The 12,820-nt window shown below is 45.4% G+C and overlaps 2 protein-coding genes across 2 annotated transcripts in view; one reads left to right on the top strand and one right to left on the bottom strand.

The window, feature by feature from the left end:
- LOC144099005 (SEC14-like protein 4) overlaps positions 1–4,186 on the top strand; it is a 34,071-nt gene extending 29,885 nt beyond the window's left edge. The window contains exons 11-12 of the mRNA XM_077631996.1: positions 2,270–2,558; positions 3,448–4,186. Of these exons, the coding sequence (XP_077488122.1) occupies positions 2,270–2,558; positions 3,448–3,554 (396 nt within the window). The 3' untranslated portion in view covers positions 3,555–4,186. The remainder of the gene's footprint in view (positions 1–2,269; positions 2,559–3,447) is intronic.
- Positions 4,187–4,329: 143 nt separating this feature from the next.
- The window catches only part of LOC144099003 (rho GTPase-activating protein 18-like), a 201,440-nt gene continuing 192,949 nt past the window's right edge, over positions 4,330–12,820 (bottom strand). The window contains exons 11-18 of the mRNA XM_077631994.1: positions 12,135–12,312; positions 10,867–10,949; positions 9,929–10,126; positions 7,988–8,065; positions 7,833–7,892; positions 6,226–6,392; positions 5,651–5,748; positions 4,330–5,055 (exon numbers count right to left, since the gene is read on the bottom strand). Of these exons, the coding sequence (XP_077488120.1) occupies positions 4,961–5,055; positions 5,651–5,748; positions 6,226–6,392; positions 7,833–7,892; positions 7,988–8,065; positions 9,929–10,126; positions 10,867–10,949; positions 12,135–12,312 (957 nt within the window). The 3' untranslated portion in view covers positions 4,330–4,960. The remainder of the gene's footprint in view (positions 5,056–5,650; positions 5,749–6,225; positions 6,393–7,832; positions 7,893–7,987; positions 8,066–9,928; positions 10,127–10,866; positions 10,950–12,134; positions 12,313–12,820) is intronic.

The raw sequence follows: 12,820 nt of genomic DNA, 5'->3' as shown, positions 1-12,820 counted from the left end.
CGATTGCTTTTAAGCATGCTCGCTATTTAATGTCGAAAATAAAGAGTAGTGATGGCTAGTTCGGGAGCAATTTCTTCAAGTGTTGTCTGAAGTTATTTGAAAGTGATCACTTTCGGCTGAGCCTACTCTGATTATAGTGCTCCGATGCAGACTACTTTTCCAAGAATACTGAACATGACGATGTCGTCGGTAAGCAGTAACCAATACCGTCGCCGTATATCCTGAACACGGTTGTTGCGAAGCTTGGTAAAAAAAAATCCCGCTACAAAGGACGCTCTGTAAGCTCTTACATCTCGGGCATTGAAGGCAGCCCGCAAAATCCCTGGAGCTCTTGGCCACAGAATCATAAGGTCATCGCTATTTTTCGTGGTCGCCGATTTAATTCCTCAGCTACTGGCAGTGTACAACCCAGATTTGTGTCTAGTTTTGCAACCTTCCGCACGTAGACTGGCTTCATGGCTGCTCTTTATCAACTAGTTGACCATTTCGACGAAATTTATCCATAAATGTAAAGTATTCATTCTGATCCCACTGCGTTCCGCACTCACAATTTATCCCTGTGGTTACACCTAACCCAAAGCTTTACTTCAATTCTGACAAGATTCTTAACAAAGGTGGCTTATTCCTCGTGACAACACGAAGACAGATTTGACAAAAGCAGGAACCAAGAGGCACAAAACACAACAGATGTCATCTATCCTTCTGCACCTCGTTGCTTTTCTATCTGTCTCTCTCTGCACGTACTTCTTTTTGCTTAAAAGCCGCTGCTTACCTCAGCATTTTCGCCTTATAGCACCAGGGCATATACCCTCGCCTGCGCATATTGACGGTCGTAATACTTAGGTGCCTCGTTATTGTTTATTTTCCTGGTAACTCGACTCTTTCCGACAACCCTTTATATCCCATTATCTCTTTCTCCAGTTGCAGGATAGAAAACCAGTACCTTCTTCTAGGTAACATTCCCATCCTTTCTGCTCCCATCTCTCCCTTCCCAACTTTGAGAAAATAGAGAGAAACAACTCCATTACGAGACAGCATTAAGCGTCGAGGATGTCCTGGGTCAGGATCACCAAAGCCAACTGGTCCGTCACCTAGTCCGAGGCTAGCCAGGCTCGCCACGTTTGGGAATAGGGGTACGGATAATGGAGGGACTGAATGACAACGGGGCAGGAGAACAGGGAAGATTTCATATTAGCATAGGTTTCGGAGCAATTGGGGTATGCAGGGGAGGGTCAGAGACGGCAAAGAAATGTCTCTCACCTGAAACTGAATCAGCACTTTTGGTTCAATGGGTTATGGGCGGTAACCTAAGTATAACTAGGCTCACTTTGTCTGATTAGACGAGACGCTAAATCAGAGATGAAACCCAAAACCCGAATGATGTGACAGTCCCCTGGAAAAATACGCAAAATATGACGACAGCTCCTAGTAAGCCAGTGAAGAAATTCAACTTCCAAGACAAATGCTGCCAAGGGACCAGTCCTTAGCCTAGTTGTTTTCTCTCTGAATCACTTGACAATGAAGTGTTCCATTTGGAAAATGGAACACTTCATCGCATGGCAAGCAGCAGTGTACTGAAGCAGGCGATGATATGGCTACAGCTCAGAGCATTCGGTCGTTTAACCTCTCCGTCACAAAGACTGTGGGGATGCTTAAGAGTAGAATGCAATAGAATTAGATATCACATTTGTCGCAGGTTCTGTTGCAACTTTTGTTTGTGTCTGCGTCAGTTTCATCGCAACCGACGGTCCATCAACCGTCACATTCGGACCGCTAGCTGCTGTAGTAGGTATCTGCTATGCTTCGACGGTGCCGACATTTGCATACATCACATTTTTTTCTGATTTTTGATTTCGAATCCATGTTTAGATTTCTGTCTAGAAACTAGGTCGCTAACAACCTGGAGGGCAGGTTGTTTCGACGCCAAAACGTCACGTGACCACTCTCAGAAATATTAATAAATTAATTGACACCTACCATGGTGGGCAAGTTGTGATGATATCACAACGTCACGTCGCCTCTCTCGACATTCAGCGAATTTCGTGACACCGGACATCGGCGAGGTTTTGGTGAGACAATTCTAATGATATCGCATTAAAATTTCTATAGGCAATCCATAGGCTGTTTACAGACTGTCAACCGGCTTTCTATTTATTTTTAGTGAGGGCTAGCTGACGCGCTTTGTAGCTCAAAGTTTTGTACGCGTGCACGTCTCCCGTTCCGAGACCTTAGAAGAGTGCTTGACTAAACATTATGGTCTACAACGCAGATCAACCCTGGCGGCGAGCTTCCAGCAGCCGTCTGGCGCGGAGGGGGCGCGCTGGCCAACGACCCTGACGCCATCAGCTGCTTCGTGGAACGCGGCAGCAGCCTCGAGATTCCGGTGCGGGTGGAGGCGGCGGGCGCCAAGCTCCGCTGGCGGCTTCAGGCCCGAGACGTCGCTTTCGCCCTGTGGCGGACCAGCGGGCACGACCGCATCGAGCTTCTAGCGCCGCGCAGAATCGCCTGCGACCGGGACCCGGAGTGCGGACAGATACACTGCGAGGAGCCCGGAACATGTACGTGATGCCGACCGCAGGTGCCTTCGTCATCCTCGTCAGGCGGTCAGAGTTTGCTACAGTAGGGCACAGACCTTTTCATTTGCTCTGAGCCGACCTCTGTTTTATGCTAACTAAACCCTGACTTATTTCACAGTATAATCTCCTAACTGTCTGGTTTTATGGCGTTGTCGACTTTATTTCTCATCATACATGCTCTATTAATCTAACAGTCAGTTAAAGCTTTCCAGCATGACACATCTTGTCATACACGTGGACAACAACGTGAGTGGAGAGAGAGAGAGAGAAAAACTTTATTTTTGGTCCATTAAGGGTTTAGCCTTCGGTCTTCGTCTTCATCGCTGCAGACTCTTGACCTTCAAAGCAGGGTTGGGCCCCTAGTCCAGGGCTCCACTGAGTCGCGCTGCTTCGCTTGCGTGCTGCACCATTGCCCTTTGGGCGGCGAGCTCGCAGCTGGTGAGCCGGCTCTCCCACTGCTCCGCTCTCGGGGTTTTGTGTTGGTGGAACGTGTAGTTTCGCTTACACTCCCAGGAGAAATCTTTTTGTCCCATATTTGCTCCACTGACGAAAGCTTGAGGTTTAGATAGCTTTGGCACTCTTTAACATTGAATTCGCAAAGACTGCAAACAACATGAGTGCATAATATTACTGTCATATGCATGACGAAGATGAATAGCATGCATTTGGGCAAAGCACAATGCCTACGTATAGGAATGTGTCCGCAGAAAATGCTGCCTTCTTTGCTGCTTCTGCTTACCCTTACTGTCACTACACTGTTCAGGGTGGATCCCTCTACTGAAATTGTCTTTACCTTTATTTTCTGGAAGCATCTGCGCACCTCTTCTGCGCCTGAACATGCCCATGAGCCCCTGCCATCATTTCTTTGCAGATACGTTCCTGTTCGACAACACCTTCAGCTGGTTCACCGGAAAGCAGCTGTCATACGTGATAGGAGTACACTACGACTCTGTCGCCAATGTCCAGGAGAGCACCTAAATATGGCGCGTCTCCATCACAAAGAAATCAATGTGTACAGAAACCGTTCTACAATTATTTTGTTACCTGCAGTTATAGATGCACCTGTTAAAAGGCTACATGTTGTTTTATTTAATTGCTTTCTTGAACACTAAACCACTCTTCATCAAAAAAGGAACCTATTCTGCCTTTCATTCAACATAAAAGCACACCCACAAAATCAATTTACTGCAAACTTGTTGTTCCCACCTTTGTTTTCTTTTCCAATCAGATATTTCTACATGAAGGCAAATAACATTGCAACTACTTTAAGCCACATACTTTAAACGAAGGTAAAGCCCCTGTGGTACCTTTGATGCTTCTATGCATTACCAGGCAAAATCACGTCTGCAGTCACTGGGACTTGTCAGGAGCAGTATAGCTTCAGACAAAGCAGGTAATGTTTATCTGATGTGCAAAAGAGTCCTTAGCATGCTGGCTTCTGCACTATAATATCCTTCAGACTATATGCGGTGTGCGTGCATATTATTTTGCATAGAGCAGGTACACTAACACTGCGCACACAAGGAAAAACACCGAACAAGTTCTCAGAGGCTCACCCCACAAAACAGGAGAGACACAAAACGTGGTGCAAGACTTCTCTTTCAAGAAAAGCAAGGCGGTTTTCTCTTGCTCCCACTGGTATGATGCATTAATGATGAACATAATAACATTATGACCACTGTAACGACCTCTGTGCCAATGGCAACATTGAGTCAATGTGTGTGAGCTGGAACGATGAGAGTGAATGTCACCGTGTGTATAAATCTCATTTAATCATCATTAACATTAAAAACAACAATGACATGCATGATTCAGGCATATAACAAGCTTCCTACATAAAATACATGCCTATATATATATATCAGTACAAAGCGGAAGGCACATGCTGAAGGCAACGTCTGCGTCTCGAGGCAGCACTTCAATTGAACAGTCGTGCCCACCAACCATGCTTTGAATGCATCTGTTTTCTCACTCCTTATTCTATCTTTGAGGTACATGTTCTATTGTACTGCAGTTGCAGTTACCCCCACTTGGACGGCATATGGTTGCACACACATAAGCAACCAAAACTAACTCCTTATGTTGCAATGCAAGATGAGCTGAACTTCTTGGACACGCACTGCAGTCTTTAAACTTCCCTGCCAGTGCACTATACTGATAGCTTAAACATGAGCATTTGCGTGTACTTCGGGCTTCACCGCCTGTCCGCAAATGTCTTAAGAGCTTCAGCCGCATCGTTTCTCTGAGTTATTGGCCGGCCACACAAACCGACCCCAAGTCGATCGACTCGTCTCTTGAGTACTAGGCATGCATCGCACTGCTGGGAAGAAGAAATGGTCTGAAGCGGTAACTTTGGAATGATGGACAAAACAGGTGGCTATGGGTCATCGCCCGTGGCTGCATCGCACCACCCATTCGGCCACCGGGTTCTCTGCACGCACGGCGGTCACGTTGGTGTTGTGTTCCAGCTGGCGCCAACCTGCAACACATGGACGGACAATGAGCTCAGTTTCTGGCGCACTTGAAGGATTCATCATTTTGTTTTGTATGTTTGAATGTGTCTGTGTGTTTTTACAGTGCATATTTTTGTTCATGGTGTCTTTCCCATGTGCTTACATGCTATCCTTCCTATCTTTGTTTCACCTCCCTGTCTTCTACTCTATCCCTGTCTCTATCTCTCCCTCCCCCACTCTAGAACAAGAGATAAAGAAGAAAGAAGAGGCAAGGAAGTTAACCAGGTCACACCTATTTCCCTAAATGTGGGGAGAGAGATGAAAGAAGCGAAAGAGAAGAAAATGGAATGTTGTTATAGTCATAGATCATTTAAAAGTTCCAGAGTAAATAACCAGTCAGCCAGGTCGTCAGTGCAGAAAGCCATTTGCCACGTTTAAGCTCCTTCACGCATACATAATTTTAAATCATGCGAACCTCGAGGATAAAGACATACAAGCTTTTCGTTAACCTGCATGGAATATTGACCAGCTTCAAGTTTTCTTCTGATGTCAACCATTGCCAAAATAATCTGAAGCTTTTCTTTTTCTCTGATAAGTACAGTGTACAAACAGAAAGCACACCTATGTAGCCGCCAACTTCGTAGAGCCAGTGGTACTGCAGGAAGGTGTTGACATCGGCAGCGAAGCGGTGGTCACTGGACTGTTGCTCTGAGGACCTCCTGGAAATAGAGGTTCCTAGCCGGTTAGGCAATGCAAAAGCGCTTTGAAAGCTCATATTAGGCTAAAAAACAAAAGCTCTCTCAGCAGAGGTGCCTGAATTCCTAGTCCGGACTACTACACCACACATCCTCAATTTAAAGTAACCCGAGCCATCAGAAATAGCTCATGCACTGCCGTTGGCTAAAATAAAGAGTATAATGTAATTTTTTCTCTGTAGAGCTGCGCTTGCAAAATAAGTTCATATGAAAAGGCATGTTCACTCTTCAGCAGACCAAAGCCAGTCATGGTGTATTCTGACGTCAGTTTGACCGCACGAAATAAAAGCAGGCAGAGCCCTCAATTCCAGAAAAGCACGATGTCACATGGTACTAGATCTTAGAATTCATTAATTACCTGATGAACGTAACTTATGCAAGCTTAATCGATTATGAGCCGAATTGAAAACAAAATTCCGTATTGCGTGACTGTCAACAGACCTGTGAGGCGATCCTCCTCCGGTGGAGATATCTCTCTTGCGCGCCTCAAAGTTCATGGCCAGGAAGACTTCGCCGACCACGCTCCCCGCCGTGGTGGCGTCGTTCAGCGCCACCTGGTGCGTCGTGCCCGCCGAGCCCTCATGATCCACGCGCACGCGCAGTAGCCCCTGCACCAGCCAATATGCCGGAGTTCAAACACAGATTACCCGCACAAAGATCGCACAAAAGCACGACAGCCGACGACACGACCTGCAAGTCGTGGTGAGGCGGCAATAAAAAAAGAGACGTTGTGAAAATCATCGTGATCACACATAGACCCCACGAAGACCGTCGTAAATGACAAACTGCGTTCAACAAAAATAAATGGCAAACAAACAAAAAAAAGCGAAATGAAAAAAAAACAAACGTAGGAAAGCGGCATAAAATTAGCAGCGCTAGAGACGGGACATAGGAAGAACATACCAGCGTTGACTATGTCCCGCCTGCAGCGCTGCTAATTTTATGCCATATACCAACTGGCCCGGTTAATTCCTCTGTAGAAAGCGAGGGCCTGCGTGGTTTTGTAACACAGCAACCAAAGCCAGGCATACCTTATTTCCAGTAAAGTTCAGAGGTCGTTACTGGTGCCATGCAACCAAGGTCTCCCGAAGAATCTTACTATTTTATTGGTTCTCCTGCGGATCAGCGGACCACCGAAATACTCCCATATAATTGCTCGGCCAAGAATAAAGGAAGACAAACATACAGGCGCCCCACCCACGGAAAGCAATGCCATCGGGGGCGGACTTTTCCCGATTTTTCTGCTTAGCCGAAACGCCAGACTTCCGCGACAAAATATACGCACTAAATCTAAGCGGCTTATTCCAACGCTAAAAATCCTCGCCCGTCGGATCATCAAATGATTTACGTGAGACTCAAATTGGTCAAACTAGTTCAATACTTCAACAAACAGGGAATTACAAATACTCTATTTCGCGTTAAGTATACTATCACAAAGAAATCTTCGCAGAAAAAAAAAAACACACGTCAAAGCTTTTACCGCTCGCTGTATTTGGCGTCATACCGGCGACCATCTTATCTGACGACTGCAGTTAAACCATAATGAACTCGCTATCAGTGATATTGCTGGTAAGATCTAGAAGCCTGCTAGAAGTTAGAACAGCAAAAATTATAGCATCTCTCACGGATAGCTTGTAATCCCTTCAGGGAAAATTTCTTGTTTTATAACTGGTTATGGTGTCAGTTAACAACGCAGGGGTCGAAAAAAACATGGTGCATTGTAAAACGAAATGCTAGACATTGCAAATCGCATACTAGCGCATCACAGTGAAAGACACTCGCTTCGTCAAGGTAATCAGGCGCTCCCTTAATGCCCCATTGAATTCAACCTACTTTCGTAGTATCTGCATTGCACTGATGGCAAATTATTTTCGGGGCGCGACCATAGACAGTGCGAATAAGCGTGCTATAACTTTGCTAGCATTGCAAGTTCAGCATGAACCGAAGTGTAGAGATTGCACACGCATCGCAAAAAAAAAATAATAAAAAAGCAGGCATAAATCTTTGAGCAAGGAGCTAAGACTTGAAACGTAGAAATTGGAACTTACATCTTCGTTATCGCGAGGCTCGAACCAAGTGGCACGTTCTTTCCGTTGGTTCCTCTTCTTCTGCAGAGAGCAGGGCATTCATTCACAAGTCTTACTATGAGCACAGCTACAGGACCCCTCGGGTGTCCACGCCCACTGAGGCCCAATGAGCCCACCTTATTTTCCTTGGCATGCTTCTTCTCGTAGTGTATCCTGTACTCCAAGCGAATCTGCCCCATAAACTGCGACGGCACCTTCCAATGGGAAGGAAGGGAGAAAACAATTAGCAGCAGCTCCCCGCAACTTTGGTTTGCCTCTTTATTTTACCACAAATGTACTGCCACATAAAGCTCAAAGTGAGAAATTCTAACACTGTATGAAAAATACACTTCGCAAACTATGGTTAGGAAGGTGGGAAAAAAGAAGACTTTGTGGCTCGAAAGCCCCAGCTCCCACAAATAACGACAGAAGGGAACGAAAAGTTCAGCAACAGTGTATCACGTATGGCAAGAAAATAAAAAAAACTGGTCGCACTGTCTTCAATAATTCAGGCACAGTAACATCAATTGCTGCCTAATTAGGTGTTCATACTGAACACATGCTTTGTTCATAAAACGCGTAAACTTTCGAATTCATCTTTAACAAGAAAACACTCCTAGCATTTTGGCTCTTGGCCAGGACAAAAAAAAATTGTAGCAATAATTGCACTCTTAGCTGCACACCTGGGCCTGTATTCTGGGAGAATGGGAGAGGGAATGGAGAAGAAAAGGTCGGAATGTCAACCAGCAGAAGGTACCCATTTGCTACCCTGGATATCCCCTCATAACCTTAAAGGGTAATGAGGGGGCATCCATATCCCCACATAACCCCATCATTCGACAAAGTGATAGTGTCCATTAAGCAGACATGTCCACTTCTGTCTGTGCTGAATGGCCGGAGCCCCAAATGTGGAGGTTGCGACCCCTTGAAGACAGGTGGGCCTTCTTTCATGTTACGCCACCTCGGATTAAACTGCGCTTGCCATCGCATGGTTACCCATAGTGCAAAAGGGGATTATGACAGAACTTGCGCAATAAATACCACAGTTTTATATTAAAGCGTGCGTCGAAAGTAGAAACAGGCGGCTGTGGTGAATCTAAAGGCGTTTGTAGCTGCAAGTCTCTACAGACACCGCGACGATTGACGCCGCGGCATTTTATACATGTGACGACCCCTTTTCTCTCCTTACTTTTCTAACCCTCTCTTCCCCATCATTATAACTTAAAGTTAGCAACCGAGCACTGCCCCCTGCATTTTCCCCTTTTCATTCTTCTTACGATCTCTGCTACATCTTCTACGCGACTAACGATATTCAAGACGGCGGAGGAGTTCGCTGTTTTTTTTTTTAACAAGAGAACGCGCTCAGTTTTAGCCACGCGCATCTGGACATGTCCTCCGCATGTGCTTCCACACAGCCATGGAAGTGACATTTCAGTAGCCGGCTTCCTCACAGTCAAGAAAAAAAAAAAACGCGTTCGCGAACAATCGCCTCCCACACCCCTCTTTCTGAAAACAAAATTAAAAAATGATACTGGAGCCCCGCCGCGGTGGCTCAGTGGTTAGGGCGCTCGACTACTGATCCGGAGTTCCCGGGTTCGAACCCGACCGCGGCGGCTGCGTTTTTACGGAGGAAAAACGCTAAGGCGCCCGTGTGCTGTGCGATGTCAGTGCACGTTAAAGATCCCCAGGTGGTCGAAATTATTCCGGAGCCCTCCACTACGGCACCTCTCTCTTCCTTTCTTCTTTCACTCCCTCCTTTACCCTTCCCTTACGGCGCGGTTCAGGTGTCCAACGATATATGAGACAGATACTGCGCAATTTCCTTTCACCCCAAAACCAATTATTATTATTATTATTATTATTATTATTATTATTATTATTATTATTATTATTATTATTATTATTATTATTATTATACTGGAGAAGGTATAAAGTTGTACGATTGGCCGTGCCCAGGTATAGCGTTCCGCGTGCCGCACCAGCGATGTCCCCTTATTTTTAAGCCCAACAGCAGCACCGACAGAAGAGAAATGACTTCAAAGACGAAGCATAAGCATACGTCTGCTACGAGCACTCACGATCCAGAGTAGCTGCTGGTACCAGATGAGCATGCGCGTCACGCTGGTGGCGGCGCGAGCCACCCGCAGGTTGTCCTCGGTCGCCTTGCGCCTTTTCGGAGCGAACAGGTTGGGCGCCATGATCATGGCCACGTTCTGCACCGACATCCGGTTCCGGCCGTCGCGCTCCGTCACGTCCGCCAAGAAGTTCACCAGCGCCTGAAGAAAGCGAGGAACGGAAGACCGCTCACGCGACGATGAATCGACAACACTAAAAGGTGACTTGTGACACTTGGAAGCATATTAGGCTCGTGAAGCCATAATGGCAGGAGACGCTAGCGCCAGTCAGTCTGTTGAGAACCTACGGCAGATAACAGTCACTGCCGAGCATGCATTGATTAGAACAACAATTCTAATAAATATACAATATAACTGCAGTAAAATCCTGCACGACCGCTCTAAATGTGTTTTTACCTTAACGCTTATAAAACATCTGTAGCCAATGGAAACTTTCACGCTTGTTTATTCTTTTTGCGCAATAGATAAGACACTGCGTTCTTCTTACTCTCTCACCGTGGTTGGTTAATGCATCTAACCGCTCTTTAATAGCAAAGACAAACTGCTCTGCACTTGCAGGAGGCCTCATTTCGTAATTATGTGCATGTGGACTAGATGAACCGAAACACTACTACTGAGCCCTTTTATCCCTTCATCAGTCGTCTCAGAAGATATATATATATATATATATATATATATATATATATATATATATATATATATATATATATATATATATATATATAAAGAGAGAGAGAGAGAGAGCCCGAACCAGCACAGCTTTGCCAGGTCCGGGCCGGGTTCATTTAAACATCCCGCGGTGTTCTTTAGGTGAACGAGCAAATTACTCCCACGGAATCACTCATACCGTACGATTTCTGAAGCGTGAAGGCCGTGCTTACGAGTAAGGTTGCTCGGTTCGCTTCTGGCAACAGTAGTACGAGCAGGTTGAGGGCTTTGATCTGCTCCATCAACGTCGGTATACCTGCATTAAGAGGGTGAACCTTAGTAGGCTAGAATAAAGCATGCAACTCACCAATGCGTGTCCAGCAAGCCACGAGCTCAGTGTTGGAAGAATTATAAAATAGCACTTTATTAAGGGTATCTCGTATCAAATGCTTCCTTTGCATAAAATATGAGCTAACTGTCATATTTTCTGCAAAGCAAGGTTTAATTGAAACTACGTGCATAATACTGATTAAAATTTTAAGAAAGAACTAAAGAGAGAGCGATTACGCAAAAAAAAAGGGTAAACAAATGATTTAGAGCTCAGAGCACGCCTGTATTAAGGAGTAAAACCCGGCGTCTTGACTGCACTTCTGTAGCGACAATCGTCGTTTAATTCAGGACCTAACGGCTGAAGCCGCGGTCTAAGCCCTTTCTGGTAATCCGAGTGTCTCACATGGTATATGAATAAATTTTTCTTCCACTCAAATTTAGTAAGCAAGGCCTACAGAAACTTAATGCTTAGGTATATTAAAAGATCGTGCGCCCTCGTTTCGGACACCACTTACGGCTAAATCATAGAAAACAATAAGAAACCGCAATATTTAGGCGTAAATTAATAGTTGCCGGTCAGAAGCTCGCGACACACCCAATTATTGACCAGAACTGCCGCAACTCATTTTACTGTTCCTTAATTGCACCCTTCCCTCGGCGTATGTGTGGCGAGACGATATGCATGCCACCCTTACAGAAATTTCTTTAGACAGTCTGCAGACTGTCCATAGACTTTGGTCTATAAAGTCTATAAGCTTTCTACAGACAAATTCTATAACCTGGTCCATAGGCAGTACACATCATATAGAAAGTCTACAGACAGTCATAGATTTATGGCCATAGACTATTAGTAGATTTCTCCATAGACTGTCCATAGACTTTTGTCTATAAAGTCTGTAGACTTTCAACAGACAAATCCTATAGACTGGTCTATACGCAGTACAAATCCTATAAACAGTCTATAGCCAATCAAGAATTTATGGCCATACACTTTTAGTAGACTTTTTTGTATAGACATTCTATAGACTATGAATAGACAGGAGGAAATATCTATAGGAGGGCAATGGAGGTCTACAAGAAGTCTATGACAGTCATCAGACCATTTTTATAAGGTAAATGCGCACTTCGAGCCACGAAAAGCTGCCGGACCAGTTGTTATGAGAAAGCTCACCTTGAACCAGGAGGAAGGCTTCGGCGTACTTGTTGGTGAGCAGCGGCTCGGGCAGGTTGCGCAGGAGCTGCTTCAGCAGGCCGGCGACTTCATGCACGCCGAAGCGACTCAGCACAACGCCGAGCTGCTCGGGACTGCGGCACCCGTTGTAGCACGACTCCAGCTCTGATCGCAGCGCCTGCGACAGCGCGCTCGTTCAGCGACCCTCTCACATCATCACACATCGTCTCGCCTGGTCCGAACAGCCTAGATACCATTCCCTTCGAACGGGCTGTTGTTGTTGTTGTTGTCTCAAATACGATGGCACATACACACGGTGGGGGATTGGCCAGGGTTTGGTGCAGATCCAAACAGGATAAATCTCATCCAGGTTTATCTCAAGCGGATCATAAATTGAGAGGACTCTGAGAGAAAAAGAATATCACGAATTTTGAGAGAGCTTGAGGAAATCGGAATGAAAATCAAGGAAACAAAGCGGTGCGAGTAGAATAACTAAATTTTAACAATTAATCAGAAAGAAACTAACTTTGAGAGGAAAGTAAAGGCATCGAGAAGTTAACACAAAAATATCCATGTTTTAATCATATACTTGTGAAGAAGTTGACGCACTTGCCTAATGGCATGCCCTTTGACGGTTGCACCGAACGGGCAACCGAACGGGCTATAAGACTGCTTTATATTCCTTC

This window comes from Amblyomma americanum, chromosome 7, assembly GCF_052857255.1.
Source record: "Amblyomma americanum isolate KBUSLIRL-KWMA chromosome 7, ASM5285725v1, whole genome shotgun sequence".
Taxonomy (NCBI): domain Eukaryota; kingdom Metazoa; phylum Arthropoda; class Arachnida; order Ixodida; family Ixodidae; genus Amblyomma; species Amblyomma americanum.
Note: the sequence above shows the minus strand (reverse complement) of the source record. Positions and strands in the feature narration are given on the sequence as shown.